Below are 27159 nucleotides of genomic sequence, written 5' to 3'. Positions count from 1 at the left end.
GTGGCAGAAGAAGCAGAGCCCCGAGGCAGAAGGGGAAGCTCCTCGGTGCTTGACTTCCACAGCTCGGCTGCTCCCTGCAGGTTGCATCTCCAGGGAAGGTCACATCTCCAGAGCTTTGCAGAGCCGCTCAAGATGGAGATGCCAGGCAGCGGCAACTCTTCCCCTGTTCCCAGCAGCAGCCAGGAGGCCCAGGCTGAGGAGCCAGCCTGCCCGATCTGCTGGGACACCATCACCGACGAAGCCTCCGTCAGCAGGTGCAGGCACACTTTCTGCTTTTCTTGTATACTGGACTGGTCCCGCATAAGAGCTGTGTGCCCCATCTGCCAGGGCCCTCTCTTTTTCTTGGATCGCAAGGTGGGAAACAACGACTACGAGCGGTACCGCATGGTGCAGTACACCAGCGCAGCCATACGAGCCATCCAAGCTCAAGAAGAGAGAAGGCGGCGCCGCTTTGCAGGAGGGATGCAGCAGCATCCTTCCTCAGCCATCCAGCAGCACGGGGCCTCCAGCGCTCGTGATGGCGGCAGCGAGGCTGGAGCCCTAGAGAGGAGCCAAAGCAGGTTCCCGAGCCAGCACCTCTCTTGGCCTAGTATGTGGCAAGGCCACCGCTACGACCCCTCCAGCAGCAGCAGCAGCAGCCGCCATCAGGAGCACAGGGCTCAGGGAGCCACTCGTGAGCAGGCCCCAGCCCCAAGGCCCGAAAGGGACGTCGCCACCTCCTCTGCAAGGAGCCAACACCGTCAGCGGGGACACCGGGTTTCCTCCCAGAGAGAGCAGGCCACAAGGAGCCGATCCCGGCAGAGGTCCCGCAGTGCTCAGCACCAAAGGCGGTGGGAGCAGCAAAGGCAGAGGAGCAGGAGTGGTGAGGACCGGCCTCGGAGGCATGCAAGGCACCTCCCAGCTTCTTCTAGGAGAAGCAGGGGCCACCAGAGAGGACCTGGGACGTCCTTCAGGGACGAGCAGCCTACAAGGAGCCCGTCCAGGCGCAGCTCTCTCACACAGGCGGAGCAGCAAAGCAGGAGGGATCCTGAAGCCAGGCAAGCTCTCAGCCCTGAACATCAAGTCCCAGCTCAGCCCAGGGGAAGGCAGCGCCGTCAGAGGAGAAGCCCCATTTCCTCCAGGCAACGGCAGGCAGCAAGGAGCCGATCCCGGCAGAGGTCCCGCAGCCCTGCCAGGCGCAGAGCACCATAGCACATCCTATCAAGGAGGGGGCTATGTTACTCGTGCCCTGCTGCTAGTGTCAGCAATGGTCCTCTTTCCCACCAAAAATGCTCCTGTATCCCATTGCGACAATAACACCATATCATACATCCTATATCATGTATCGTTCTATCGTTCTGTCATTTATCACATATCACAGCGTATGGCCTGGGTCTGAGCATCTCTTCTCCCCTTAAGAAGGCTCCTGGAAATCTAAGGGGACCCTTGCAAGGCCCTGGGATGTTTTGCTGATAACTGACGAGAAACTTGCCTGAGCAAACTGACAGCCCCTGGTAACCACAGCAGTAGCCTCAGCTCTGGTATTCCCAAAGGGTGTTAGTGAGGATGCCTTGTGGTGCAGAGCAGTGGGTGGCACCTGGTGGCAACTCACCCAGCCAGGACTGGTGGCCCTGGCTCCATGCTGGACTCTCTGACTCCCTCCCTGCTGCTGCTAAATCCATCCCTTAGTGGAACAACAGCCAGGAGAGGTCCAGCAAATGCAGCTTCTCCTCCACCCTGTGCCCCAGCCCCACCACCCTGGAGTCAGATGTGGCCACAGACCTGCAGGAAACCTTTCCTCAGCAGAGAGCAGAGCACAGAGAGCAGAGGGCACAGCCCTGCTGCCAGCACCAGCTGGGGCTCCCCAGGGCCTGCATGGGGCACAGGGCAACTTCCCAGAGCCGCTAACTGGGCCAGACCTTTCTCCTGTGGTCTCAGGGGTGTTTTGCAATCATTGCTCAGAGCCAAGTCTGGCACCTCACTGTGTGCACTGTCCAAGACATGTCATTTACGGAGGATGTCCTTGTCATTATCTTAGCTCATCAGTCCATACTCTTCCCAAAACTTCTTAAAGGCTGGGCATAGTCTTTAATGGTTTCTTTGAGATCAAAAAGATCCATGGAGACCCTGAGCCCTGCCAGACTCTTCTGAAGGGACCGTTTCCTGTGAAGTACCTCAGAGCTGAAGGCAGTGTCAGTGGACACTGAAGTAATCAGCTCTTCTTGGAGATTCTGAAGACAAACATATTTCTCACACTACCTGCTGCTGCTGCTGCTGCTGTCATGCAGGCTGCCCCTCCAGAGCACCCCTGACCCAGCTCCTCCCTCTCCACCCTGGCAACTCCTGACAGAGGGAGGTGTCCTGGTGCCCTTCACAGCCACCTCCCATCCCTCACTTGGACTCAAGCACCTTGGAGACCCAGGAGCTCTTTGTAAACTCTGAGCCAGTGTCCTCTCCAGGAAGCACCATCTCTATTACTGGGCCTTCTATGGGGCCTCAGCAGCTCCATGGGAGCCTCCAGGCTCTCTCGCCAGGCCTGAGATGATCCTCCCAGCACCATGCTTGGCCACCCCAGAGCAGCCCAGCTCCTTTGTGGACCCTTGAGCTCTTCCTCATGCTCAGAGGAGGGGAAGGGATGCTTCACCCTCTGCTTAGAGATGGTGCCATCCCCCTCTGCTTTGCTCAGATGGGGAAACCCCAGAGCTGGGGATGCTTTGCCCGCAGCAGGAGCAGCAGTGAGTGCCACAGAGCCTCTGGGTACCATGGGCAGGAGGGGTCAGGATGGACTGAGGGAAAGCAAGCGTGGTGCAGCAAAAGGAGGCCTTTCCAGAGCCTCTCTGTACTCACCCCATCTACCCGAATCTCTTCATGCCAGCCCCACAGAAGGACAAAGCTTTGTCGCCAAGAGTAATTGGCATCATGGTTGTGTAAAATATGTGTATGGTTGTGAATTCATGTTGAATAATTCTTTGAAGAATTATAAAGAGGTTACTAAGCCAACTTTTATAAAGTATTTTACTAACCCCATTTTGAGAGGGTTTGAGAGGGAATAATATATATGCCTTCTACATGGTGAAAGGTGCAAATAGAACTGTTCTTTGTGTACCTACAAGGCTTAGGGGAACAGAAAACAAGAGAGCCACAGTTTCCCTACCTTGAAAACGCTACAAGGTATATTCCGTCGTGCTAATCTAAACTGATTTTGCTGCTCACCACATAGCCTTGCAGCTTCAGGTGGTTTTACTGCTGGCTGCAGAGTGTTGCACAGGAAAGGGCAAAGAAGCCCATGTGCGGAATCGAGGGGTAACAAGAGAGCAAACTGAGGAAGACTCCTGACTTCATCCAACGACCATCCAACGACCACTAGATGGGAGTCAGAGAGACCCTCAGAGAAAAAGTGGGCATGCGCCTTTGAAGACCCGCCTCTTTAAGAACTAATAAACATAACCCGGCCTATTCCTAGGACAGTCATGAAGAGGTATTAGAAGAGTTATGACTATGTAGTAAGATATGTAATAGAAACCAGAAGATCAAACTTCATGCGTGCGTGTGAGTGGAGCGGAGACTGCCCACGCACCCAGCGCTGTTTTGCTTCTTGCAATTTTATTAATTAAATAAAACCATTAAGAGAAGAATCTTGAGTCTGGGTCATTTATAACAGTTGTGATCATCACCTGCACCTTTATTCAGGGGCTCCGCTGAGCACCACATCCAACCTCCATCAGCCATCATCCTCAGAACAGCCACTCAATCACCTCAGCCTGCGTGGCCATGGGGGGCTCTGAGGACCAGGATACCACACCGTGGACATATTCATGACACAAATGCCCCCTAACGCAAGGCTCAAATTACTGAGGTGATTACCCCCTTCTCTTGGCACTGTGGGAGTCTGTCCCAAAGCCTTCAGTGCCCTCCTCCAGCCCAGAGATGGGAGTCCCAGAGACACTGGTCCCCTCAGAGCCAGCTGAGGCAAAGAGAGTGTCACAGGTGAAGTTGTTCTGAGACCTGCTGTCAGGTGCCATGGCACCATCTCACATCCTCACCTGCTGCCCTGGTGAGAGGGGCCCAAAGCAGGCTGAGAGGAGGGGGGAGGACACATGGCAGTCATGCTGTGATGATGGGGGGCTGAAGGAGCCCTCAGAGCCACCACCACTGCTGCAGCCACTGCAGACCCACAGCCTCGCTTGCCACTGCCTCCCAGAGGGCAGCAAAAGAACTCACATCAGCTCCAAGGTGAGGCTGAACCTGCCAGCCCCTCCTCTGCCCATGGCTTGTCTGCAGAGCAATCCACAGAGGGACAGAGTGGTAGGGGCTGGAAGGGACCTCTGGAGATCATCGAGTTCAAACCCCCAGCCAGCACAGGCTCTGCTAGAGCAGATTTGTAGCAAAAGCTATCCTCCACCTTTTGCTTATGCCTGCGCTCTCCAAAAGCTTTGTGATGTCACCAGAGATGTCACAGGTGTAACCCCTGGTGACACCAGCCCTTTTAGAACGAGGGGCAGGCCTGGAGGGCCACAGTGCTGTCGTCCTCCGTTGGAGACAGACGTCTGCAGGCAGGGAGACGGATCTCCGGACCCCAGGCTGCCTCCTCAAAGGACAGAGAGGATTTGTCAAGGGCATAGCCACAGGGCTCAGGATACTGGTCCTGATTTGCTGTGCCCCCAGGCTTGGACTGGTTTTCCCGAGAGGTCAGGAACTCTGTTCTGTATTCCTGCCTCCACAGAGAAGCCAGTCCCCATCCTGCCCTTGGAGCAGGAACGCGCTAGGACACCCTGGTGTCCCTTCCACTGCCACGCCGCGGTCTCTGGCATTCTGTGGCAGAAGAAGCAGAGCCCCGAGGCAGAGGGGGAAGCTCCTCGGTGCTTGACTTCCACAGCTCGGCTGCTCCCTGCAGGTTGCATCTCCAGGGAAGGTCACATCTCCAGAGCTTTGCAGAGCCGCTCAAGATGGAGATGCCAGGCAGCGGCAACTCTTCCCCTGTTCCCAGCAGCAGCCAGGAGGCCCAGGCTGAGGAGCCAGCCTGCCCGATCTGCTGGGACACCATCACCGACGAAGCCTCCGTCAGCAGGTGCAGGCACACTTTCTGCTTTTCTTGTATACTGGACTGGTCCCGCATAAGAGCTGTGTGCCCCATCTGCCAGGGCCCTCTCTTTTTCTTGGATCGCAAGGTGGGAAACAACGACTACGAGCGGTACCGCATGGTGCAGTACACCAGCGCAGCCATACGAGCCATCCAAGCTCAAGAAGAGAGAAGGCGGCGCCGCTTTGCAGGAGGGATGCAGCAGCATCCTTCCTCAGCCATCCAGCAGCACGGGGCCTCCAGCGCTCGTGATGGCGGCAGCGAGGCCGGAGCCCTAGAGAGGAGCCAAAGCAGGTTCCCGAGCCAGCACCTCTCTTGGCCTAGTATGTGGCAAGGCCACCGCTACGACCCCTCCAGCAGCAGCAGCAGCAGCCGCCATCAGGAGCACAGGGCTCAGGGAGCCACTCGTGAGCAGGCCCCAGCCCCAAGGCCCGAAAGGGACGTCGCCACCTCCTCTGCAAGGAGCCAACACCGTCAGCGGGGACACCGGGTTTCCTCCCAGAGAGAGCAGGCCACAAGGAGCCGATCCCGGCAGAGGTCCCGCAGTGCTCAGCACCAAAGGCGGTGGGAGCAGCAAAGGCAGAGGAGCAGGAGTGGTGAGGACCGGCCTCGGAGGCATGCAAGGCACCTCCCAGCTTCTTCTAGGAGAAGCAGGGGCCACCAGAGAGGACCTGGGACGTCCTTCAGGGACGAGCAGCCTACAAGGAGCCCGTCCAGGCGCAGCTCTCTCACACAGGCGGAGCAGCAAAGCAGGAGGGATCCTGAAGCCAGGCAAGCTCTCAGCCCTGAACATCAAGTCCCAGCTCAGCCCAGGGGAAGGCAGCGCCGTCAGAGGAGAAGCCCCATTTCCTCCAGGCAACGGCAGGCAGCAAGGAGCCGATCCCGGCAGAGGTCCCGCAGCCCTGCCAGGCGCAGAGCACCATAGCACATCCTATCAAGGAGGGGGCTATGTTACTCGTGCCCTGCTGCTAGTGTCAGCAATGGTCCTCTTTCCCACCAAAAATGCTCCTGTATCCCATTGCGACAATAACACCATATCATACATCCTATATCATGTATCGTTCTATCGTTCTGTCATTTATCACATATCACAGCGTATGGCCTGGGTCTGAGCATCTCTTCTCCCCTTAAGAAGGCTCCTGGAAATCTAAGGGGACCCTTGCAAGGCCCTGGGATGTTTTGCTGATAACTGACGAGAAACTTGCCTGAGCAAACTGACAGCCCCTGGTAACCACAGCAGTAGCCTCAGCTCTGGTATTCCCAAAGGGTGTTAGTGAGGATGCCTTGTGGTGCAGAGCAGTGGGTGGCACCTGGTGGCAACTCACCCAGCCAGGACTGGTGGCCCTGGCTCCATGCTGGACTCTCTGACTCCCTCCCTGCTGCTGCTAAATCCATCCCTTAGTGGAACAACAGCCAGGAGAGGTCCAGCAAATGCAGCTTCTCCTCCACCCTGTGCCCCAGCCCCACCACCCTGGAGTCAGATGTGGCCACAGACCTGCAGGAAACCTTTCCTCAGCAGAGAGCAGAGCACAGAGAGCAGAGGGCACAGCCCTGCTGCCAGCACCAGCTGGGGCTCCCCAGGGCCTGCATGGGGCACAGGGCAACTTCCCAGAGCCGCTAACTGGGCCAGACCTTTCTCCTGTGGTCTCAGGGGTGTTTTGCAATCATTGCTCAGAGCCAAGTCTGGCACCTCACTGTGTGCACTGTCCAAGACATGTCATTTACGGAGGATGTCCTTGTCATTATCTTAGCTCATCAGTCCATACTCTTCCCAAAACTTCTTAAAGGCTGGGCATAGTCTTTAATGGTTTCTTTGAGATCAAAAAGATCCATGGAGACCCTGAGCCCTGCCAGACTCTTCTGAAGGGACCGTTTCCTGTGAAGTACCTCAGAGCTGAAGGCAGTGTCAGTGGACACTGAAGTAATCAGCTCTTCTTGGAGATTCTGAAGACAAACATATTTCTCACACTACCTGCTGCTGCTGCTGCTGCTGTCATGCAGGCTGCCCCTCCAGAGCACCCCTGACCCAGCTCCTCCCTCTCCACCCTGGCAACTCCTGACAGAGGGAGGTGTCCTGGTGCCCTTCACAGCCACCTCCCATCCCTCACTTGGACTCAAGCACCTTGGAGACCCAGGAGCTCTTTGTAAACTCTGAGCCAGTGTCCTCTCCAGGAAGCACCATCTCTATTACTGGGCCTTCTATGGGGCCTCAGCAGCTCCATGGGAGCCTCCAGGCTCTCTCGCCAGGCCTGAGATGATCCTCCCAGCACCATGCTTGGCCACCCCAGAGCAGCCCAGCTCCTTTGTGGACCCTTGAGCTCTTCCTCATGCTCAGAGGAGGGGAAGGGATGCTTCACCCTCTGCCTAGAGATGGTGCCATCCCCCTCTGCTTTGCTCAGATGGGGAAACCCCAGAGCTGGGGATGCTTTGCCCGCAGCAGGAGCAGCAGTGAGTGCCACAGAGCCTCTGGGTACCATGGGCAGGAGGGGTCAGGATGGACTGAGGGAAAGCAAGCGTGGTGCAGCAAAAGGAGGCCTTTCCAGAGCCTCTCTGTACTCACCCCATCTACCCGAATCTCTTCATGCCAGCCCCACAGAAGGACAAAGCTTTGTCGCCAAGAGTAATTGGCATCATGGTTGTGTAAAATATGTGTATGGTTGTGAATTCATGTTGAATAATTCTTTGAAGAATTATAAAGAGGTTACTAAGCCAACTTTTATAAAGTATTTTACTAACCCCATTTTGAGAGGGTTTGAGAGGGAATAATATATATGCCTTCTACATGGTGAAAGGTGCAAATAGAACTGTTCTTTGTGTACCTACAAGGCTTAGGGGAACAGAAAACAAGAGAGCCACAGTTTCCCTACCTTGAAAACGCTACAAGGTATATTCCGTCGTGCTAATCTAAACTGATTTTGCTGCTCACCACATAGCCTTGCAGCTTCAGGTGGTTTTACTGCTGGCTGCAGAGTGTTGCACAGGAAAGGGCAAAGAAGCCCATGTGCGGAATCGAGGGGTAACAAGAGAGCAAACTGAGGAAGACTCCTGACTTCATCCAACGACCACTAGATGGGAGTCAGAGAGACCCTCAGAGAAAAAGTGGGCATGCGCCTTTGAAGACCCGCCTCTTTAAGAACTAATAAACATAACCCGGCCTATTCCTAGGACAGTCATGAAGAGGTATTAGAAGAGTTATGACTATGTAGTAAGATATGTAATAGAAACCAGAAGATCAAACTTCATGCGTGCGTGTGAGTGGAGCGGAGACTGCCCACGCACCCAGCGCTGTTTTGCTTCTTGCAATTTTATTAATTAAATAAAACCATTAAGAGAAGAATCTTGAGTCTGGGTCATTTATAACAGTTGTGATCATCACCTGCACCTTTATTCAGGGGCTCCGCTGAGCACCACATCCAACCTCCATCAGCCATCATCCTCAGAACAGCCACTCAATCACCTCAGCCTGCGTGGCCATGGGGGGCTCTGAGGACCAGGATACCACACCGTGGACATATTCATGACACAAATGCCCCCTAACGCAAGGCTCAAATTACTGAGGTGATTACCCCCTTCTCTTGGCACTGTGGGAGTCTGTCCCAAAGCCTTCAGTGCCCTCCTCCAGCCCAGAGATGGGAGTCCCAGAGACACTGGTCCCCTCAGAGCCAGCTGAGGCAAAGAGAGTGTCACAGGTGAAGTTGTTCTGAGACCTGCTGTCAGGTGCCATGGCACCATCTCACATCCTCACCTGCTGCCCTGGTGAGAGGGGCCCAAAGCAGGCTGAGAGGAGGGGGGAGGACACATGGCAGTCATGCTGTGATGATGGGGGGCTGAAGGAGCCCTCAGAGCCACCACCACTGCTGCAGCCACTGCAGACCCACAGCCTCGCTTGCCACTGCCTCCCAGAGGGCAGCAAAAGAACTCACATCAGCTCCAAGGTGAGGCTGAACCTGCCAGCCCCTCCTCTGCCCATGGCTTGTCTGCAGAGCAATCCACAGAGGGACAGAGTGGTAGGGGCTGGAAGGGACCTCTGGAGATCATCGAGTTCAAACCCCCAGCCAGCACAGGCTCTGCTAGAGCAGATTTGTAGCAAAAGCTATCCTCCACCTTTTGCTTATGCCTGCGCTCTCCAAAAGCTTTGTGATGTCACCAGAGATGTCACAGGTGTAACCCCTGGTGACACCAGCCCTTTTAGAACGAGGGGCAGGCCTGGAGGGCCACAGTGCTGTCGTCCTCCGTTGGAGACAGACGTCTGCAGGCAGGGAGACGGATCTCCGGACCCCAGGCTGCCTCCTCAAAGGACAGAGAGGATTTGTCAAGGGCATAGCCACAGGGCTCAGGATACTGGTCCTGATTTGCTGTGCCCCCAGGCTTGGACTGGTTTTCCCGAGAGGTCAGGAACTCTGTTCTGTATTCCTGCCTCCACAGAGAAGCCAGTCCCCATCCTGCCCTTGGAGCAGGAACGCGCTAGGACACCCTGGTGTCCCTTCCACTGCCACGCCGCGGTCTCTGGCATTCTGTGGCAGAAGAAGCAGAGCCCCGAGGCAGAGGGGGAAGCTCCTCGGTGCTTGACTTCCACAGCTCGGCTGCTCCCTGCAGGTTGCATCTCCAGGGAAGGTCACATCTCCAGAGCTTTGCAGAGCCGCTCAAGATGGAGATGCCAGGCAGCGGCAACTCTTCCCCTGTTCCCAGCAGCAGCCAGGAGGCCCAGGCTGAGGAGCCAGCCTGCCCGATCTGCTGGACACCATCACCGACGAAGCCTCCGTCAGCAGGTGCAGGCACACTTTCTGCTTTTCTTGTATACTGGACTGGTCCCGCATAAGAGCTGTGTGCCCCATCTGCCAGGGCCCTCTCTTTTTCTTGGATCGCAAGGTGGGAAACAACGACTACGAGCGGTACCGCATGGTGCAGTACACCAGTGCAGCCATACGAGCCATCCAAGCCCAAGAAGAGAGAAGGCGGCGCCGCTTTGCAGGAGGGATGCAGCAGCATCCTTCTTCAGCCATCCAGCAGCACGGGGCCTCCAGCGCTCGTGATGGCGGCAGCGAGGCCGGAGCCCTAGAGAGGAGCCAAAGCAGGTTCCCGAGCCAGCACCTCTCTTGGCCTAGTATGTGGCAAGGCCACCGCTACGACCCCTCCAGCAGCAGCAGCAGCAGCAGCCATCAGGAGCACAGGGCTCAGGGAGCCACTCGTGAGCAGGCCCCAGCCCCAAGGCCCGAAAGGGACGTCGCCACCTCCTCTGCAAGGAGCCAACACCGTCAGCGGGGACACCGGGTTTCCTCCCAGAGAGAGCAGGCCACAAGGAGCCGATCCCGGCAGAGGTCCCGCAGTGCTCAGCACCAAAGGCGGTGGGAGCAGCAAAGGCAGAGGAGCAGGAGTGGTGAGGACCGGCCTCGGAGGCATGCAAGGCACCTCCCAGCTTCTTCTAGGAGAAGCAGGGGCCACCAGAGAGGACCTGGGACGTCCTTCAGGGACGAGCAGCCTACAAGGAGCCCGTCCAGGCGCAGCTCTCTCACACAGGCGGAGCAGCAAAGCAGGAGGGATCCTGAAGCCAGGCAAGCTCTCAGCCCTGAACATCAAGTCCCAGCTCAGCCCAGGGGAAGGCAGCGCCGTCAGAGGAGAAGCCCCATTTCCTCCAGGCAACGGCAGGCAGCAAGGAGCCGATCCCGGCAGAGGTCCCGCAGCCCTGCCAGGCGCAGAGCACCATAGCACATCCTATCAAGGAGGGGGCTATGTTACTCGTGCCCTGCTGCTAGTGTCAGCAATGGTCCTCTTTCCCACCAAAAATGCTCCTGTATCCCATTGCGACAATAACACCATATCATACATCCTATATCATGTATCGTTCTATCGTTCTGTCATTTATCACATATCACAGCGTATGGCCTGGGTCTGAGCATCTCTTCTCCCCTTAAGAAGGCTCCTGGAAATCTAAGGGGACCCTTGCAAGGCCCTGGGATGTTTTGCTGATAACTGACGAGAAACTTGCCTGAGCAAACTGACAGCCCCTGGTAACCACAGCAGTAGCCTCAGCTCTGGTATTCCCAAAGGGTGTTAGTGAGGATGCCTTGTGGTGCAGAGCAGTGGGTGGCACCTGGTGGCAACTCACCCAGCCAGGACTGGTGGCCCTGGCTCCATGCTGGACTCTCTGACTCCCTCCCTGCTGCTGCTAAATCCATCCCTTAGTGGAACAACAGCCAGGAGAGGTCCAGCAAATGCAGCTTCTCCTCCACCCTGTGCCCCAGCCCCACCACCCTGGAGTCAGATGTGGCCACAGACCTGCAGGAAACCTTTCCTCAGCAGAGAGCAGAGCACAGAGAGCAGAGGGCACAGCCCTGCTGCCAGCACCAGCTGGGGCTCCCCAGGGCCTGCATGGGGCACAGGGCAACTTCCCAGAGCTGCTAACTGGGCCAGACCTTTCTCCTGTGGTCTCAGGGGTGTTTTGCAATCATTGCTCAGAGCCAAGTCTGGCACCTCACTGTGTGCACTGTCCAAGACATGCCATTTATGTCATTTATGCTAACCCCATTTTGAGAGTACTAATGATATATCTGCCTTCTACATGGTGAAAGGTGTAAGACCCAGAGCCCCTTCCCAGGCACCTCTTCCCTCAGCACCTCCTGACCTGCACTGCCAGGCCAGGAACAGGAGGCTTGAGCCCTCTCATCACCCACTGTGTGACAAGAGGAACAGAGGCAGGTTTGAGAGGCATTGGCACTGATGAGGGGGAAAAGTTACTACTTGAGTACCCAAACCCATCCATTCTCTTGGAAACTTCAGCTGCGTGGGGTACTCAATGCAGTGACTGATCTCTGACTGTAAATCCTGGCTGTCCCTCAGACCCTCCCTGGTGGCATTGGTAAAGCTACCCAAAAGATGCTTTTTACTGGCTGGCGACCTTAGAGGAACATGGAAAAAAAAACAAACTTGATTTCCTGCCAGCACAAGACGAAACCTGACATTTCCCTTTAGTACTGAGGCATGGGAAGGCTGATAGAGTTGTCACATTAGAATTGGACTAGGACCCATGACATGACAAGAGAAGGCATCTGGTCTTTTGACACAGCAAATGTTTTGTCACTGAAGTAGCAAATGAAGAGGGAGAAAAAAAAAAAGTAAATCAAAGATAACATTTTCATTTGGGAGTTTAAAAGAATCTTTGCAGAGAATGATGGATAATAAGGAAGGTGGAATATCTTGTTAATGCAGGAGATCTCTTGACCTGCCTGCAGTTGAGGGGTAAAGTGAATGAGAGCACCAGAAAGAACATTACATCACACTGGTTTTTGGTCTTGTTAAGAAAGTAAGTCCATTAAATGAACACACTTGGGGAGTGTGAACTTCCAGCAATGATGAACACACAGAGCCCTCCCCAAGGAGCTCCTGCTAATGAAATGAAGCCCTTAGAGGCCTTAAGTGACCACACACCCCAGCTAGGTGATGTGTTTAACAGGTCCCTGCTGGACTGTGTGTGGAAGGTCTCTCAGAGGTCTGCAAAGCTTGCAGCAATGATCAGCAGACTCTCAAGTGATGCTTTTTAAATCCTGAAGTGGCTTTTTGAAAAACAAACCAAAACTACCACCAGACAAGAGGCTATGCTTTGCAACAATGGAAAAACTCAGCCCACAGGCCACCCAGCACTTCTCCCACCTGAATCATCTCCTCAGTTGCTGTGAGCTCTGTCAGCTCATCCCTGCTCCATCACCTCCTGCCCAGACACCAGAACTCAGTTCAGCAAGATTTGTGACTCTCACAGGTGCAGCCAAATGTGTGTGGTGCAAATGGGTGGTTCTGTGGCTGGAGCCAGGCTGGCCCTGCTGACTGCCTGGGGAGAAGTGTCCCACCAGCAGAGGGGACAACTGTGACCCAGCTCAGGGCTCACACCTGGCTTCAGGCCACCTGCCATGAAACCTGCTCAGGCAGCTCACACCAGTCTGAAGGGCAAAAGGCCTTTCAGAGAAGGAACACGCAGCATTGAGTGAATACTTATTAATGTAGCTAAATAAAATCTCCCAGCAAACCTTATTAAAAGAACAATTCTCCATCCTGCTACTACATCCTGTTACAAACAGGAGGGAAATGCAGGTTACTGCACAACTACCTGGTGCAAAGCCTCTTCTGTTGCTCCATGGAGCAGGGCAGCCCTAGGTGTTGGGACACCCAGACAGCCCCTTTCCAGCCCAAGGATGTGACTGCAGGGTCTCAGCACATGCCTGGAACACCCCCTGCCCAGCTGGGGTGTCCAGCAGAGATGTGGGACACAGCACAGGGATGAGGAAGCACTCCCAGGGATGACTGCCTGCTAGAAATAATCCCTTGGACCAACTGGAGTATGAGTGTCTGCAGATACTCACTGCTGCTGTGTATCTAAACCAGAAGCATAGATCAGGGAAATGAAGTTGTTCACATAGCAGGCACGCAGAAATTATCCAGTGACAAACATGTGAAGACAGAGCCACCCAGAGGCCCCTCTCCTTCACTGAAAACCTCTCTGCAAAGGAGCAGATTTCTCCTTCCAAACAAATTTTAATGGTAAAGATTGTTTTAAAGCAGCCAGTGAAGCCTGTGCTCCTGTCAGAGGTGGTCTCCTAACAGGAACCTTCACAGAAAAGGCAGAGCAAGGAGCCCTTCCATCCCAGAACTCAAGTAAAGATATCTTTGGGGGAAGCTGTAACACAGATTAGAGCTTTGGGGAAGCTCATGTCATTAAAAGCATTAATCACAAGCTTCTTTCTTACTAGTTCAGTAAATTCATGAGCAAATTTACAGTGAGGAAAGAGTCTCACAGGTAACTTATGCCACTGCAAGCCTTCCAGCTACAGAATTAGCTTGGAATATCCAATGTAGATTCCTGGAAAACAACAGCATCTCCCAGTGTCTAAACAAAGGTAACTTCATTTTTAAAAAAAGCCAAACAAAAAACCACAACGAAAATAAAACAAAACAAAACCCACGTCACATTCTTAGGGAAATTCATGTCCCATGGAGATCCTTTCTCAACAGACTTGGCCACTCCTTGCTTGCTCAAGTTTAAGAAGAATTCAAAACTCTTCAGAAAAAGGAAACAGCTTGTTTTAGACAACATTCAATACTACCAAAGCAAGAACAATCCCATGCCTATTTCAACACTGAGAGGTAGTATCTTTCTCAAACCTAGCTTTTTCAATGACAACCTTAATTTCCCCCATTTCCAAACCTCAGCAGCCTCATCTGTATTAAATTAACTGTAACATATAAAAATCAGAGTAATTGCTTACACGCTGCCATCTCATCCTAATGAATGAAAGAACTGTGGTCAGAGCTGAGGGAGAAAAATAACTCACTTTTTAATATAATTTTCTGAAATAAATCAAATGTGGCTAAACCTGCCCTTGGAAAAGCAAACAAAAAACCCAAAAAACCCAAACCAAAGAAACCTGCAGTGTAGGATAAAACTCACTTCCCTCTTAGGGGTCCTGCCCATGCCCCAGCAAATGCCTGCCCTGGACCTCCAGCCCAACTAAGGGTCCCTGAGCTGCTCCCTGCCTTGCATCTCTCCTCCTGCTGCTCCATCCCTCTGTTTCTTAGCACTCTTCAGGGACAATTTTCACAGGCAAAAAGACACTAAGTAACCTGCAAAGGGACCCAGCAGAGCACTCCTGGGTCCTGCACCTCTCTCTTCCCATCCCAGCCCTGCATGGTGACAGTGACCAAGCTGCAAACTGCCTGGCAGAGGGGAACACACTGCAGTGTCAGTGCTTTAGGGATCTGAAGTGTGGGTGACTTTTCTGTACCCCAGCTAAGTGTCCCATTTGGTCCTGTGCAGGACACAGAGGTTGCCACCTGCTAGCCAGGCCCCTGCCACTGCCTCCTGAGGGCTGGGGAGGTGACAAGTTATCACTCTTAGTTTCCTTCTCCCAGTTCCTCCCTCCCAAAGCTGACCTGGTGGGGGCTGCTGTGGCTTCCAAACCCTGACGACTTCCCCTCTCCCCCCCTAAACAAGCATCAGCCTTTTTATTCCAAGCCTGTGGGAGCCCCTCTACACCTGAGGCTGCTCAGCTGGGCTGCCATGGCCACTGTCCCACTCACTGCCCAGGCTCTGGCAGCAGGAACTCTTCTGCTGTACCCTGAGAGCAGCTCCTGCCTCCTGAACACACCAAAACCCCAGGGAGGCAGGCAGGGCAGCAAGCTGGACCAGCACATCCAAAGAGGCATTTCTGACAGTCTGTATATATGGATTTTTCCTCCTATTGATCAACCCATTTGGAGCTGGTTTATTTGGAGTAAGGCTGCCTTCAAGCTCATTTACCCTCCCTTAATGAGGCCCCTGTGGAGTCGATGCCTCCCGAGCATTCATTACAGGCTCCAGCACAGCCCATGTTTCCAGAGCATCCTCCCTCCCCTGCTCCAGCTTCACACAACTGCTTGTCTGCGTGGGACAGGCTCCTGCCCCCCCAATCCCAGCCCTGTGTGCCCAGCAGGATGCCCAGGGCAGGAGGAGAACGTGCTGGGATGGGGAGAGAGGAATCCCCATCCACAGCACAGCCCTTTGGTAGTCCTGGGGCTGCAGAATAAGCCACTGTCCCAGCTCTGTTGGACAACAAGCAGAAATATCAGACGAAGATTATTTTCTTTTTCAGAGCAAGGGATCAAGATGTTCCATTTCACCTTTTTTCCAGACTCCAGGAGTTCAGTGCCAGCCAATCCATGTGCAGCCGCTGGCAGGGGCTGTGTCCAGCTTTTAAAGCAAGAGCAGAAATAAACACTGCTCCAAACAAAGGAGATCAAAGTCCAAGATTCCAAAAAACACCTCACTCTTGTTAGTTCTTAGAGGCACAATCAGGTATCTACCTTTTGTTATCTCTGGATTAGAAAAATAAGAATACAATAATAACAAACACTAGAAAAGCCTAATAAAAGTAGAAAAAGACTTGAATTTATAGAAGAGGCACAAAGAAAGGCTGGGATTACCAGAGGAAAACACTGAGCACATCATCAAAAATTCAGCTTACCCTTAAGCAGTAAAAGCAAAAGTACCAAGGAAGAGTAACTTGTTCAAATAATAGTTAATCCTGAGCCCACTTCACATTTAAAATTTGTATTAGTTATCCATTGAAATAAGTAACATTTTAGGGGGGGAAAAAATCACATTTGGGGAAAAATCACATAAAAGAGAGAAAAAGACATGCAGAATAAAAAATAGGGCTCAGGTAACAGTGAAACAGTAAGAATTAGACAAAACCAGATTCCAGTGTGAGCAAAGCATGTCCCAGAAGCATGGCCTTGAGACAGGCCTGGAGACACCAGAAAGACAGATGAAACGGATGGGAAGGAGCACTCTCCAAAACTCCCCACAACTTATCTTGGTTACAGCCTGGAGCACTGGTAGAAAAACCACAGAGTAATTGGATTCACTGTATTAACATGCCATTAATGTATTAATGAGCAATTAGCATACTAAAATACCCACCCATGGGCTGGAGGGACCCATACTAACAAACAGCCCCTTGAAATGGAAGCAAGGAATTGATTAACCACTCATGGCTGTGAAGGACAGAATAATGTTAAAGCTCTTTCTCACATTTTTGGATATAAAAGCAGCACTTGAGTTTTGGGAAGGTGAGCTTTGCTTTGTGGAATAACACCCTGCCCCCTTTTCTGGGCAGAACTGGGTATTAAAGCAAAGACCTTGATTCTGTGGGTTGGCTTCTTGCACACCAGGTAACAGACCTGCTTTGAGTCAACAAATCCACAGCACTAAGGAGCTGCACAGGGTGACTGATTGCTTTCTATTGCTTCCCCACCTGCTCCCTTTCATCTTTAGTTTGCATTTAGAGAAAAATAGGTGTGGGACAAGAACTGCTCTACATGTCTCAGTAACACAAGAATCTGAACGGCAAAACTACACTGTGGATGTTCATCAGTGACATGAGATGGAGACACTGGCAGAAAAAAGAAAGAAAGACAGACAGAAGTGGTCTGCCTGCTTTTTTGGCTTATGGGGAAGAGGTGGTAGGAATCAAAAAGGAAGCCACATGAACTTGCAGAGCAAGATCTGCCATTTCTCTTCCAATTAAAAAAAAGGTTGTGCTACAACCCTGGGGCAGGAAGGCAGCTTTCTACAGCCTCAGGTGACACGTTCCACATCTTTGAATCTGCAGGGTCAATGAAACAAAACAGAACTCTCCTCAGAGTGGTGGAGGTCAACACCAAGGTCCCATACAGGATAATTATCATTGCATCCCAAAACTCTGTTTTGGGTAAATGTTACTAAGCCTAGGAAGAGAGTGGGGGCAAAAAATTAATAGCAGCTCTGAGGGTTTTATACCCTCACCCTGCTGTAAATGCAGTGTGAAGGACATCTCTGGGGGTATCCAGTGGATGCCCCATGCCACAAGCAACTATCCTCACCCAGTGCTAGGCAGGGCCCACACTCCAACACAATGTGCAGTGAAAGCATTGTGAAAGCAGAAAGTTGCCAATCTTCCTCATTTGCACAACTCTGGCAGCTGGACAACTCCCCACATAAGCAGGAGGCTGATGTAGTTCATGCTTCAGTGCCACCTCACAACACATGGAAAGCTGCTTGTCCTGACCCTAATTCATTGCTGAATCAGTGTTGCAAACACAGCACAAATTGCACTTCATTAAATTGCAGTAATGCAGATTTACAAACACACACACACACACACACACACACAATCTCTTTTGCTTTCAGATCATTATATTCATCTTAGCTGGAAGAAGGGGGAGAGTCATCACAGCCAGAGCTGGCCTAAGGCTATGTAAGGCCAGGAAAACAAATTCCTTTTATTACATGAGACCACTTTCCTCTTACACACTTGTTCCTGTTGACTTCAATAGGGACAACAGCATGGTCTTAGCTCCCAAAATTTATAAACCCCTTCACAAACATCCAACATATGTTGCTTCCTATAAGACAGCTTACTTTTTCCCCTCACACTGTGAAATAGATTCATGTAATGGACAATGCTGAACACCTCAGCCTGTATTTGGCTGAAAGTTCACTGCTTCTGTTTTATATCTAACAAAGGGACTGTGTCCCAAAATGCCTGTTTCTTCCCCACTTATTTTGTGTGTCTAGAGACACAACCTCTCCCTTTAACAGCCTTGCAAAAAGAAAAACAAGCACAATGAAAGTACTATTGTATTCTCTTTCTCAGTTGCCAAGTGTAGTTCATTATGGGAACTTGAAGGCTACACACTTGGAAAGTGAATTTTCAGTTATTTTTGAGATTTAACAAGGCAAACTCAAATTAACTCCCACAAACAAGTGGGAGCATGGCTGGGACAGCCTGCAAAGCACAGACACTGCCTGGCCAGCCTGGGCAGCAGAGCACTGCTCCTTTCCTGCCCAGACAGGCAGCTTCCCAGGCTCCATGCTACCTTCACTACTTACATCAATGACTGGTGTTCTACTCCAAGGCAACAGAAGCAGACATCAGGTTGGTGCAAAGAGCCAACAAACTCAAAAGGCATCTTTCATCCAAGCTGGAAGGACCAGTCATGACAAATGATTTGGCTAACAGGCAACTGCAAAACCAGCACTGCCTGCAGGCATGAACAAAGAGCAAGAAGGCAAGAGGAGAGCACAGTCATCAGAGTACAAAACACCTCTAGGATGTCAAGGCCAGGGAAGCATGGAATTTAAGAAGAAAACACCTGCCAAATCAGAGTAACCTCCCCTAAGGGCCAATAAGGTCAATATGGAGTACACTGGATAAACCAAGGTACCAGGGCAGCAGCATGCAGGACCCTGGAAAGGAGAAAACTGCCCCAAGCAACAGAGCAGAGCTGACAGCTCTTCCAGTAGGAAGTCCCCAATTACCTGGAAACACCTCACCACACCCCTTCTTCCCAGAACACAACCATGCTTTGTGCTGTGCCACGTGTGAGGATGTGGCAGACACCTTTGTGCTGTTACCTCTGGGGTCACTGGACATCCAGTGAGGGCAGCATCACCAAAAGCTTTGGCTAAATTACTGAGAAACTGTATGTACAGATGTTTTCTGTAGGCAAGGCTCTCATGAGATTTATTTTAACTATAAAAGACTAACAAACAGTATTATCTTGTTAGGCATGCATACAGACAAGTTCCTGAAGGAGTCTAACAGGTAAGAAAATTAATGTGCAAGTGGTAGAAATAAGTCCCTGTGAAGCTCTGAATGAGCTCAAGTTTTCTTACAGCCTACCTGTGGGAAATAGGGATAAAGAAGACTGGCACCAGTGAAAATACTTCAGATTTCCAGTTACAACAAATCAGGGGAAGTTCACATGGAAGTCTGACCTTTCATTTTATGCTGGCTCCCTTTTTCAAGACCTGGGTGATTACTGTCCAATAACTCTACTTTTTGGTACCAAACTGATAACTTTCTTCTACATCAGGCTAAACAGTGTCAGCAGGAATTTCAAAAGGCTTTAAGAAGAATGGGAGGAAGAAGATAGCTCAGGGGTATGAAATGGGAGGAGTTCTGCTGTGGCTTTAGAGTCCTCCTCCACAACAGATTACTGCAATAAATCACAGTAAGCAGCATGAGCACCCAATAGTTTTGAAACAGTTATGGTTACATGGCTGTAATGCAATCCTCAGCAGAGCAGAACTTCTTAATTCACACCCAAGTTCACACTCTCAGGAACTGCTATGTCCTCTCATGTGGGCTTCCACTTCTAGTTCTGGTAGCATCAAATCAGTGCAGCAAAGGCTTGAAGTGTGAACAACAGGTACTCTCCAAACAGGGTGTCATGTCCAGGGGGATGGAAGGAACCAGGAGGAATGTTGACGTCACCTAAGCCCAGAATGAAGAGATGCAGCCAAAGAGCTAAGGAAAAAAACCAAGGTGTCCAAAGTAGCTGCATGATAGATTTCAAATTCCCCCAATAGTTCTGATCTCCTCACAAAGTTAGGAGTACTCCCAGGTTTTCCACAACTGCTTCTACAGCAGAAAGAGGAGATGGCTTCAGAAACAGCTATTAGGAAGTTGGCAAGGTTGGAGAAGATGTGGAGAAAGATTAATTTTAGAAAGATTCTTATTTCTAAGCAAGTATTTTGCTTAGTCCACCTGTACACCCTCAGGAAGGTCAACCACTACAGGAGCACAGTCATCAGGCTCTGCCTCAAAGTCCCATTTAAACTTCTTTGTTAGGTGAGCCTTGAATTTTTCAGCCTTTTTCCTTAGGGTCCCATCAACAGCAGCACTGCACGTGCAGGAAAAAAACACCTAAAAGAAGAGAGTAGAGGTCAGCAAGAATTCAGCCATGGCACAAGCTGTGCAGCTCTTTCCTGCAAAGATGGCATCAACAGGATAGAACCACACAGCACCTGTAAGAAAGGCCCACATCTTTTTCATGGTTGGGTGGACCAGGAGACCCCCCAAAGCTTTTTGTATCACCAGCACCTTAGGATACAGAGGAGACTTAATAAAGCAACCTTGAAGGCAAGAGAAGAATGGGATCTCACTGGAAACACACCCCCAGCTCAGCCCTTCCTTTGAGCACAGGTTACTGAAAACTGAACAAACTTTCCATCTGTTCTTCCACACAAATCTATTAACTTTTCACAGCTTCTATTGGCAGTTTGAGAGCTAAAGCAAAAGGACATGTGTAAAACTGCACAGGGCATTTTTCAAAGAGCCCATTTCACAGCAGCCACCTTCTGCTCCTCTTCCATCTCATGATACAGAATTTCCATAGGAAGAAACTTTATTTCAGGGCCAAAGGAAAAAAAAAAATCATTGCACTATACAAGGGGAAAGCCCTCTGGGGGAAAACCAAGTTCTTATTTGGGAGAGAGCTACTGACAGATGGATAAAACACTGACAACAAGCAGCAAAGTTCATTGCTTTAGGCCAATTTGCCTTTTTTTTTGTTCATTCTACTGTGAAAATGCCTCTTTACAACAGGAGTTGCTCACACAGCAAGGCCACTATTGAAAAATATTAAAGAATTATATTTGCCACTTCTCCTTAATGAACTGCACATTAAATGAGTTATTTCATTTGTTGTTTGTTTGTTTAAACATTGTTAGGGGTGCATATTCAGTGGTGGTTATGTACTTTCTCTTCTATCAAAACTCCAGAACTAAGGTTGCTGCATTAAAAGCTGAGCCAAAGCTAACAGAGATAATGAACTCCCCCCACTTTGCACTCCTTCCAACTTTCCTGCCCACATACAGTTAAGATTCTTAACTCTGATGGCTGTGTACACACACTGACTGGGTAAAGCAAGTCCCAGAGGATCCCTGGCAACATTTCAGCAGATCAGAGAAATCCCACACGAACAGAGAAACATAACTTTTGGCAAGGAGAGACTCAGTTCAATCACAAGACAAATTTTTTCTTTGTTCCTAACAATGTGCTGACTCTGGCTACAGCTGAACAGGGATTGTTGAGACCAGTAGAGCAACCTAAAGGCATCAGCTTTGACACATTAAGTAAAAAACAGACTGATGAAATCCATGGGGAAAAAAGACTCAAATAACCAAAAAGAAAAGGTTTTGGGTTTCCTAAGACAGGGTGCTGTCAAAATTCCCATCAGATGGGAAGAAGGCTGGTCAGCACAACCCTTGTGCTGCAAACAAAGCTAGGTTTTGCAGTTCTGTAATGGCATGGAAAAAACATCACCAAAAAAACCCCAAAAAACAAAAAAACCCCAAAACATAGAAGCCCAGACTGGTCTGAGTTGGAAGGGACCTTAAAGCTCACCCAGTCCCACCCCCTGCCATGGTCAGGGACACCTCCCACCAGCCCAGGTTGCTCCAAGCCCCATCCAACCTGGGCTGGGACACTGCCAGGGATGGGGCAGCCACAGCTTCTCTGGGCACCCTGGGACAGGGGCTCAGCACCCTCACAGGAAAGAATTTCTTCCTAATATCCAATCCTATTCCTCTTCATCCTATTCCTCCAAGCCCTTGTCCAAAGTCCCTTCCCAACATTCCTGGAGCTGGAAGGTGCTCCAAGGTCTCCCCACAGCCTCCACTTCTCCAAGCTAAACAACCCCAACTCTCTCAGCCCGTTTTCAAAGGGAGGAGGAGCTGATGTTCTTTTGGATCATTGTCCTGGGCCTCCTCTGCACTCACTCCAACAATTTCATGGCCTTCTTCTGTTGGGACTCCCATGAATCCAAAGTGAATCCATCAGCTTTTCTTAATTCAAATTCCAAAAAAAGTGAAGACTGTCACATGATTAAAGAAATGTTTCCCATGATACTTTACCCAACAAATTAAAACCAGACACCTCTCCCCCTCTCCAAACCTACAGCAAGAACTTGGTTACAAGTAGGAAATGCAACCACTCCCTGTAAAGAAGATGTTACCAATCTGCATCAAGTACCTGCAATACAATTGACTACTGCTTCTGCTGGGATTAAGTTTCTATTGCTGAGTTTCACCAGCTTAACCAGGCTGTTGTTGCAGGAAGAGCCTTTCTTGCTCCGGAGGCTCAATGAGCTGCTGGCTTCCTCCATTGCCTCACACAAGAGTGAGCTGAGCTGGGCTGCCCTCTGTGGGTGTGTGTCCCACCTTTACTGGCCCCCTGGTAATAGGGGGCCTGTCCTAACCAGGCACAGGTGGACTCACACCCACTCTTTGGCAACTCAAGGCACCTGCTTTATCTTGTTTCTCTACATTCCCCCCCCCCTTTTTTTTTTTTTTTTTTTTTTACAAACATACACTTATAGCTTATGGGATTTAACCCTAGCTTACAAACATACAGACATATACTTTTCACAAAGTCTCTGCCTTTCCGACTTGAGTTGTTCTTCTCCCTCCTGTATCTGCTCTTCTCTTGGCTTCCCTCTGCTCAGGGGTTTCCAAAGAGAGAATCCTTATCTTGGCTTCCCTCTGCTCAGGGGTTTCCAATCCAAAGAGCTTGCTGATCATACCTTTCAGGGAGAGTGTTAGCCCAGGCATTTTTTCAAATCAGGGAGAATGTTCCTCTTGCCAGCTCCTCACACTGCTGCTTCTTTAGACGCCTGTACGTTGCTTCTTTAGATGTCTGTATGTTGCTCCCGTTCTCCACCAAATGTAGCAAGACGTGTAGCAAGACGAATCTTTCTTCAGGGATCATTGCCTCAAGGTCTAACTCAGTGTTGCGATATAGACTTGTGAGCCATGCTCTAAGTCTATTGCCCACAAAGTGGAACTAGCAAGATTGGTCTGTCGCTCAGCGAGCTACCAGCACACTCTCTTGACTAGCTCGGAAGTGAGCTAGTCGGTGGGTGTGAGCCTCACCTTTTATTGGCCCCCTGGTCTTGCACATGCTCAATAGGGGGCCTGCCCTGATTGGGCACAGGTGGATTTGATACAGGCTCACACCCACTTCTCGGTAATCAGAGGCATCTGATTGCTTTGTTCCACTACAGGCTGTGGTTTTCTTTCTTTTTCTTTTTTTAAGCCAAGTGTTGATAAGAATGTTTGCTGAGCTGTTTGCATGATCATAAGTTTAGTCTGGAGGAGGCTCAGGGGAGACCTCATCACTCTCTACAACTCCCTGAAAGGAGGTTGGAGCCAGGGGGGGGTTGGGCTCTTTTCCCAGGCAACTCTCAGCAAGACAAGAGGGCAGGGTCTCAAGTTGTGCCAGGGGAGGTTTAGGTTGGATATTAGAAAGAATTTCTTTATGGAGAGGGTGATCAGGCATTGGAATGGGCTGCCCAGGGAGGGGGTGGATTCTCCATCTGAATGTGGCAGTAAGTGCCATGGTCTGGGAACCACGGGGGGAGTGGATCAAGGGTTGGACTTGAGGATCTCTGAGGTCCTTTCCAACCTGGATGGTTCTGTGATTCTGTCACTGGTGGGAGTGACTGTTTTCACTAGTGCTGAATTACAGATTTGCCCAGGCCTGCTTCAGCAGAAGCAGTTTCCTGTTTTCTGCACTTTGAACTCAACACAAATTCCCTCTGGATAATGACTTGGTTATAGGATATCTTCATCTTCGCAAAAGGCTAACAGGAACAGAAAGGTTTCTTAAATGCTACCAGTGTCCAATACTCACTACAGTTTCACTGCAACTTCTCTGTAAACGAAGCACAAGAAGGCAGCATCAGCAGCCTTTTGAGCCAAAGTTTTGTTGTTTGTTTTCCTGTTGTTTTTTTAACAACAACAACAAAAAAATGGCATTTGAAAAAAAAAATCAGTTTAACAGTAAACTGCAACAATCTTGCAGTTGCTCAGCTTCTCTCCTAGCTGTCCAGCTTAATGTAGTTGAATGCCTTTAAATTTTTTAGAAAATATGTGCTGGTACAGTCCAGTTGCATTGGTCAGTCCCAAGCTCTCAAAACAGGCCAATGGAGCAGGCAACTTCCAGCACTATTTGCAACATAACAAAGGCCGCAAAGGCCTCATTTCCTGTTGCAACCATTCCCATTAGCCTTGCCTCACTTTGCTGGCCTCTCTGCATGCAACTAACTCAGTTTTACACAGCAGGAGATTCCTCTAGGCACAGCTTGAACTGCAGATCATGCTCTGAGGTAACAAGCAAACACAATCATTCTTTGTAAAAAAAAAAGGGAAAAAGTAAAATATGCACGTGCTTAGATAGGCTCCCTGACTCCCCTGCAGCTTAACTCCTTCTGCAGCATCTCCCTGAATTTGTTCTCATGCCCTGTACACCCTGTCCTCCCACTCCCCCTGTTTAAGCAATAGCTGCAAACATACCTGTAAGGTGCTGGTTAAAAAGTTGTCCTGGGAGACAATGTCCACAAAAAAATCAGCTGGGATTTCATTGAGTTGGTGATAGAGCACAGAAATGAGATTGACATAAAGGTCTTGATACTTCCCTATGGCATCTTCAGATCGACACAGGATGTTTAGGAGTCTTTTCCAGTGCTCAAATGCATCATAGACGTTTCCAATCAGGAAGCAGATGAAAGCAAACTGCAACTCAGCTGCACATATTTAGCAAAAGAAAAGAAAACAAAACATACATAAGAGCAGAAACCTATCCAAGATACATGTCCTCTCAGAAAACTCTGTAAATGATTGCATAAGACTCTGGGAGTGCCTTTTGCAGATGCACTCTGCCCTTCCAGCCATTCTGCTAATAGCAATCAATAACCCACACACTATTTCCTAATGCTCTTCAGCTGGAGAAAAAAACAAACCATAATCATGCAGGTTGTACCTGTACCTGTAATTATCACCTTCAGGGAGTCCAGTCCAGTGTCATTCCTTTTTCTCCAAATGGCACTCAAACCAGAGCTCAGACATTGCAGTTATCCTGCAGGCACTTTCCAGAGCCACACAGGAATGGAAGTGCTACTGCCCTGGAACACAAGGGCTGTGGGAGCACTGGGAGGGGTGAGCAGTACATTAACAGATGCTTCTTCCACACTGAATGAAGAGGCAGGGTTCATCTCACTGGGCACTCAGCAGCAGCTCTTTTGCCAGGACAATGACCTCACTGCTCCCTAAAGTAATTATTTCTTTGTACATCCTACAACTGCCTTTGGTAATTTTTATTAAAAAATTAATGCTGTAATGTTAAAATAGAAAAAAATGGAAGAAATAAAAAACAAAGGCTTATTCCAAAGCTCAGCTGCCGCCAGGCTACAGCTCAGATGGGTTCACAAGCCCTCCATCCATTCTGCCATGAAACAAAACCACGTTTCAGGACCTCCCACCCTTTTCATATTTATTCATATCACAAACTGTCAAAAAAACCTGGCGAGTAACTGAGACCCTGTGGCCAGACACGGAATCCCAGCCTTCGCTGAGAACTTCTCTTGCAGCAGGGCTGCCAAACCCCAAACCTGCCGCCGAGAGCCGTCGGCTGCACAGGCGGAGCTGCCACTGCTGAGTGGGACGGCGACTACTTTGGGCTGGGTGTCTGCCACCACCTCCCCACCCACACGGGAAGCAGAACGGGAAACTTTGCATGGTTGTCCCCCCTAGTGCTCCCAGAACTCCCTAAGTTCTGTCCTCAAAGGCTCTTGCCTCCTTTACACACGATGCAGCCCTGCAATTGCTGCTTATGACTCAATTGGAGGCAAACTGAATTCCAAGAGCAGCGCTAAGGAGTGCGAGAGGCAAACGTGTCAGGCTGGCAGCTCCAGACACATCGCACCACGCCCGCACACCCTCGCAACCAGAACCGGGGCGCCGAGGACGGGGCTCACTGAGCAGGCGCTGGATTCATCCCGGGGCTCCCGTTTTACAGAGAGCTGAAGCAGCAAAGGGCTTCCCGGAGGCCAGGCGGCACTCACCCAGCAGTCCCAGGGGCTGGCTGGCGTACCGCTGGTTCATCACCCTCTCCAGAGCGTAGCTGAGGTCCATGCTGTGCCTCGTTATCTCCTCCGGAGTGGCACCGTCAGGGTACATCTGCTTCGGCAGCTCCGTGAACCTTATCTGGGTGCCGGCTCTGGGCTCCATGCGGGGCAGCCGCGCCAGCCCCTCGGCGTAGCTCCGGCACTCGGTGTCCACCGGCGGCAGCCGCTGCTCCGCCCGGTCCCGGCTGTGCCTCCCGGCCGCCACCGGCAGCACCTCCGAGAAGGCGCAGATCCGCCCGCTCTCCGGCTGCAGCTTCTCCATGGCCGCTTCGCTGATGAAGCTGCTGAGCGAGACCCATTTCTTCAGCGTCTCGTAGGGGTAGGGCCCGAGGAACGGATCCATCTCCCGCAAGTTCTCTCGGAAAGCCTCGGCCTCCCCCGCGCCCGGCGGCTCCGGCCCCACCGCCTCGGTGGCCGCGTCCCACCGCAGCACCCGCACCTCCCGCCGCTGCAGGCTGAGGAAGAACCCGGTGCGGGGCCCCGTTTCCCGGCCGCCTCCCGCCCGCCCCGCACTGCAGTGCACGAAGTGGAGGCCCGGCGGGATCATCTTGACGCCGCGGAACCGGGGGCCCACGGCCCAGCTGCTGTAATCGATACCGAACTCGGTGCCCTCGGGCACTCCCAACACCACGACGGCCGCGCCCTCGAAGAAGAGCTGCCTGGCCAGCTCGGGCTCCAGCCGCGGACCCGCCATGGCTGTGCGGGGCTGTGCGGGGCTGAGCGGCCCAAACCCCGCAGCTCCGGGCCCGCTCCTCACCGCCCGGAACTGCCGCCGAGCCCTCCCGGTCCTTTCCGAGAAGCGCCCGGGTGGCGCAGCCGTCCCGGGCAGGGCAGTTCCCGGGTGC

At 51.3% G+C, this 27159-nt stretch overlaps 1 protein-coding gene across 1 annotated transcript; it reads right to left on the bottom strand.

Moving 5' to 3' along the window:
- Positions 1 to 18491: 18491 nt before the first annotated feature.
- On the bottom strand, positions 18492 to 27076 carry AAR2 (AAR2 splicing factor). Its single transcript, XM_030463280.1, has 3 exons — positions 26252 to 27076; positions 24705 to 24934; positions 18492 to 20274 (listed from the first exon to the last, which is right to left on the bottom strand). The coding sequence occupies exons 1-3, from the start codon at positions 27006 to 27008 to the stop codon at positions 20107 to 20109; spliced, it is 1155 nt and encodes a 384-aa protein (XP_030319140.1). The 5' UTR covers positions 27009 to 27076; the 3' UTR covers positions 18492 to 20106.
- Positions 27077 to 27159: the final 83 nt, after the last annotated feature.

The sequence above is a fragment of the Calypte anna genome, chromosome 20 (assembly GCF_003957555.1).
Source record: "Calypte anna isolate BGI_N300 chromosome 20, bCalAnn1_v1.p, whole genome shotgun sequence".
Lineage (NCBI taxonomy): Eukaryota > Metazoa > Chordata > Aves > Apodiformes > Trochilidae > Calypte > Calypte anna.
Note: the sequence above shows the minus strand (reverse complement) of the source record. Positions and strands in the feature narration are given on the sequence as shown.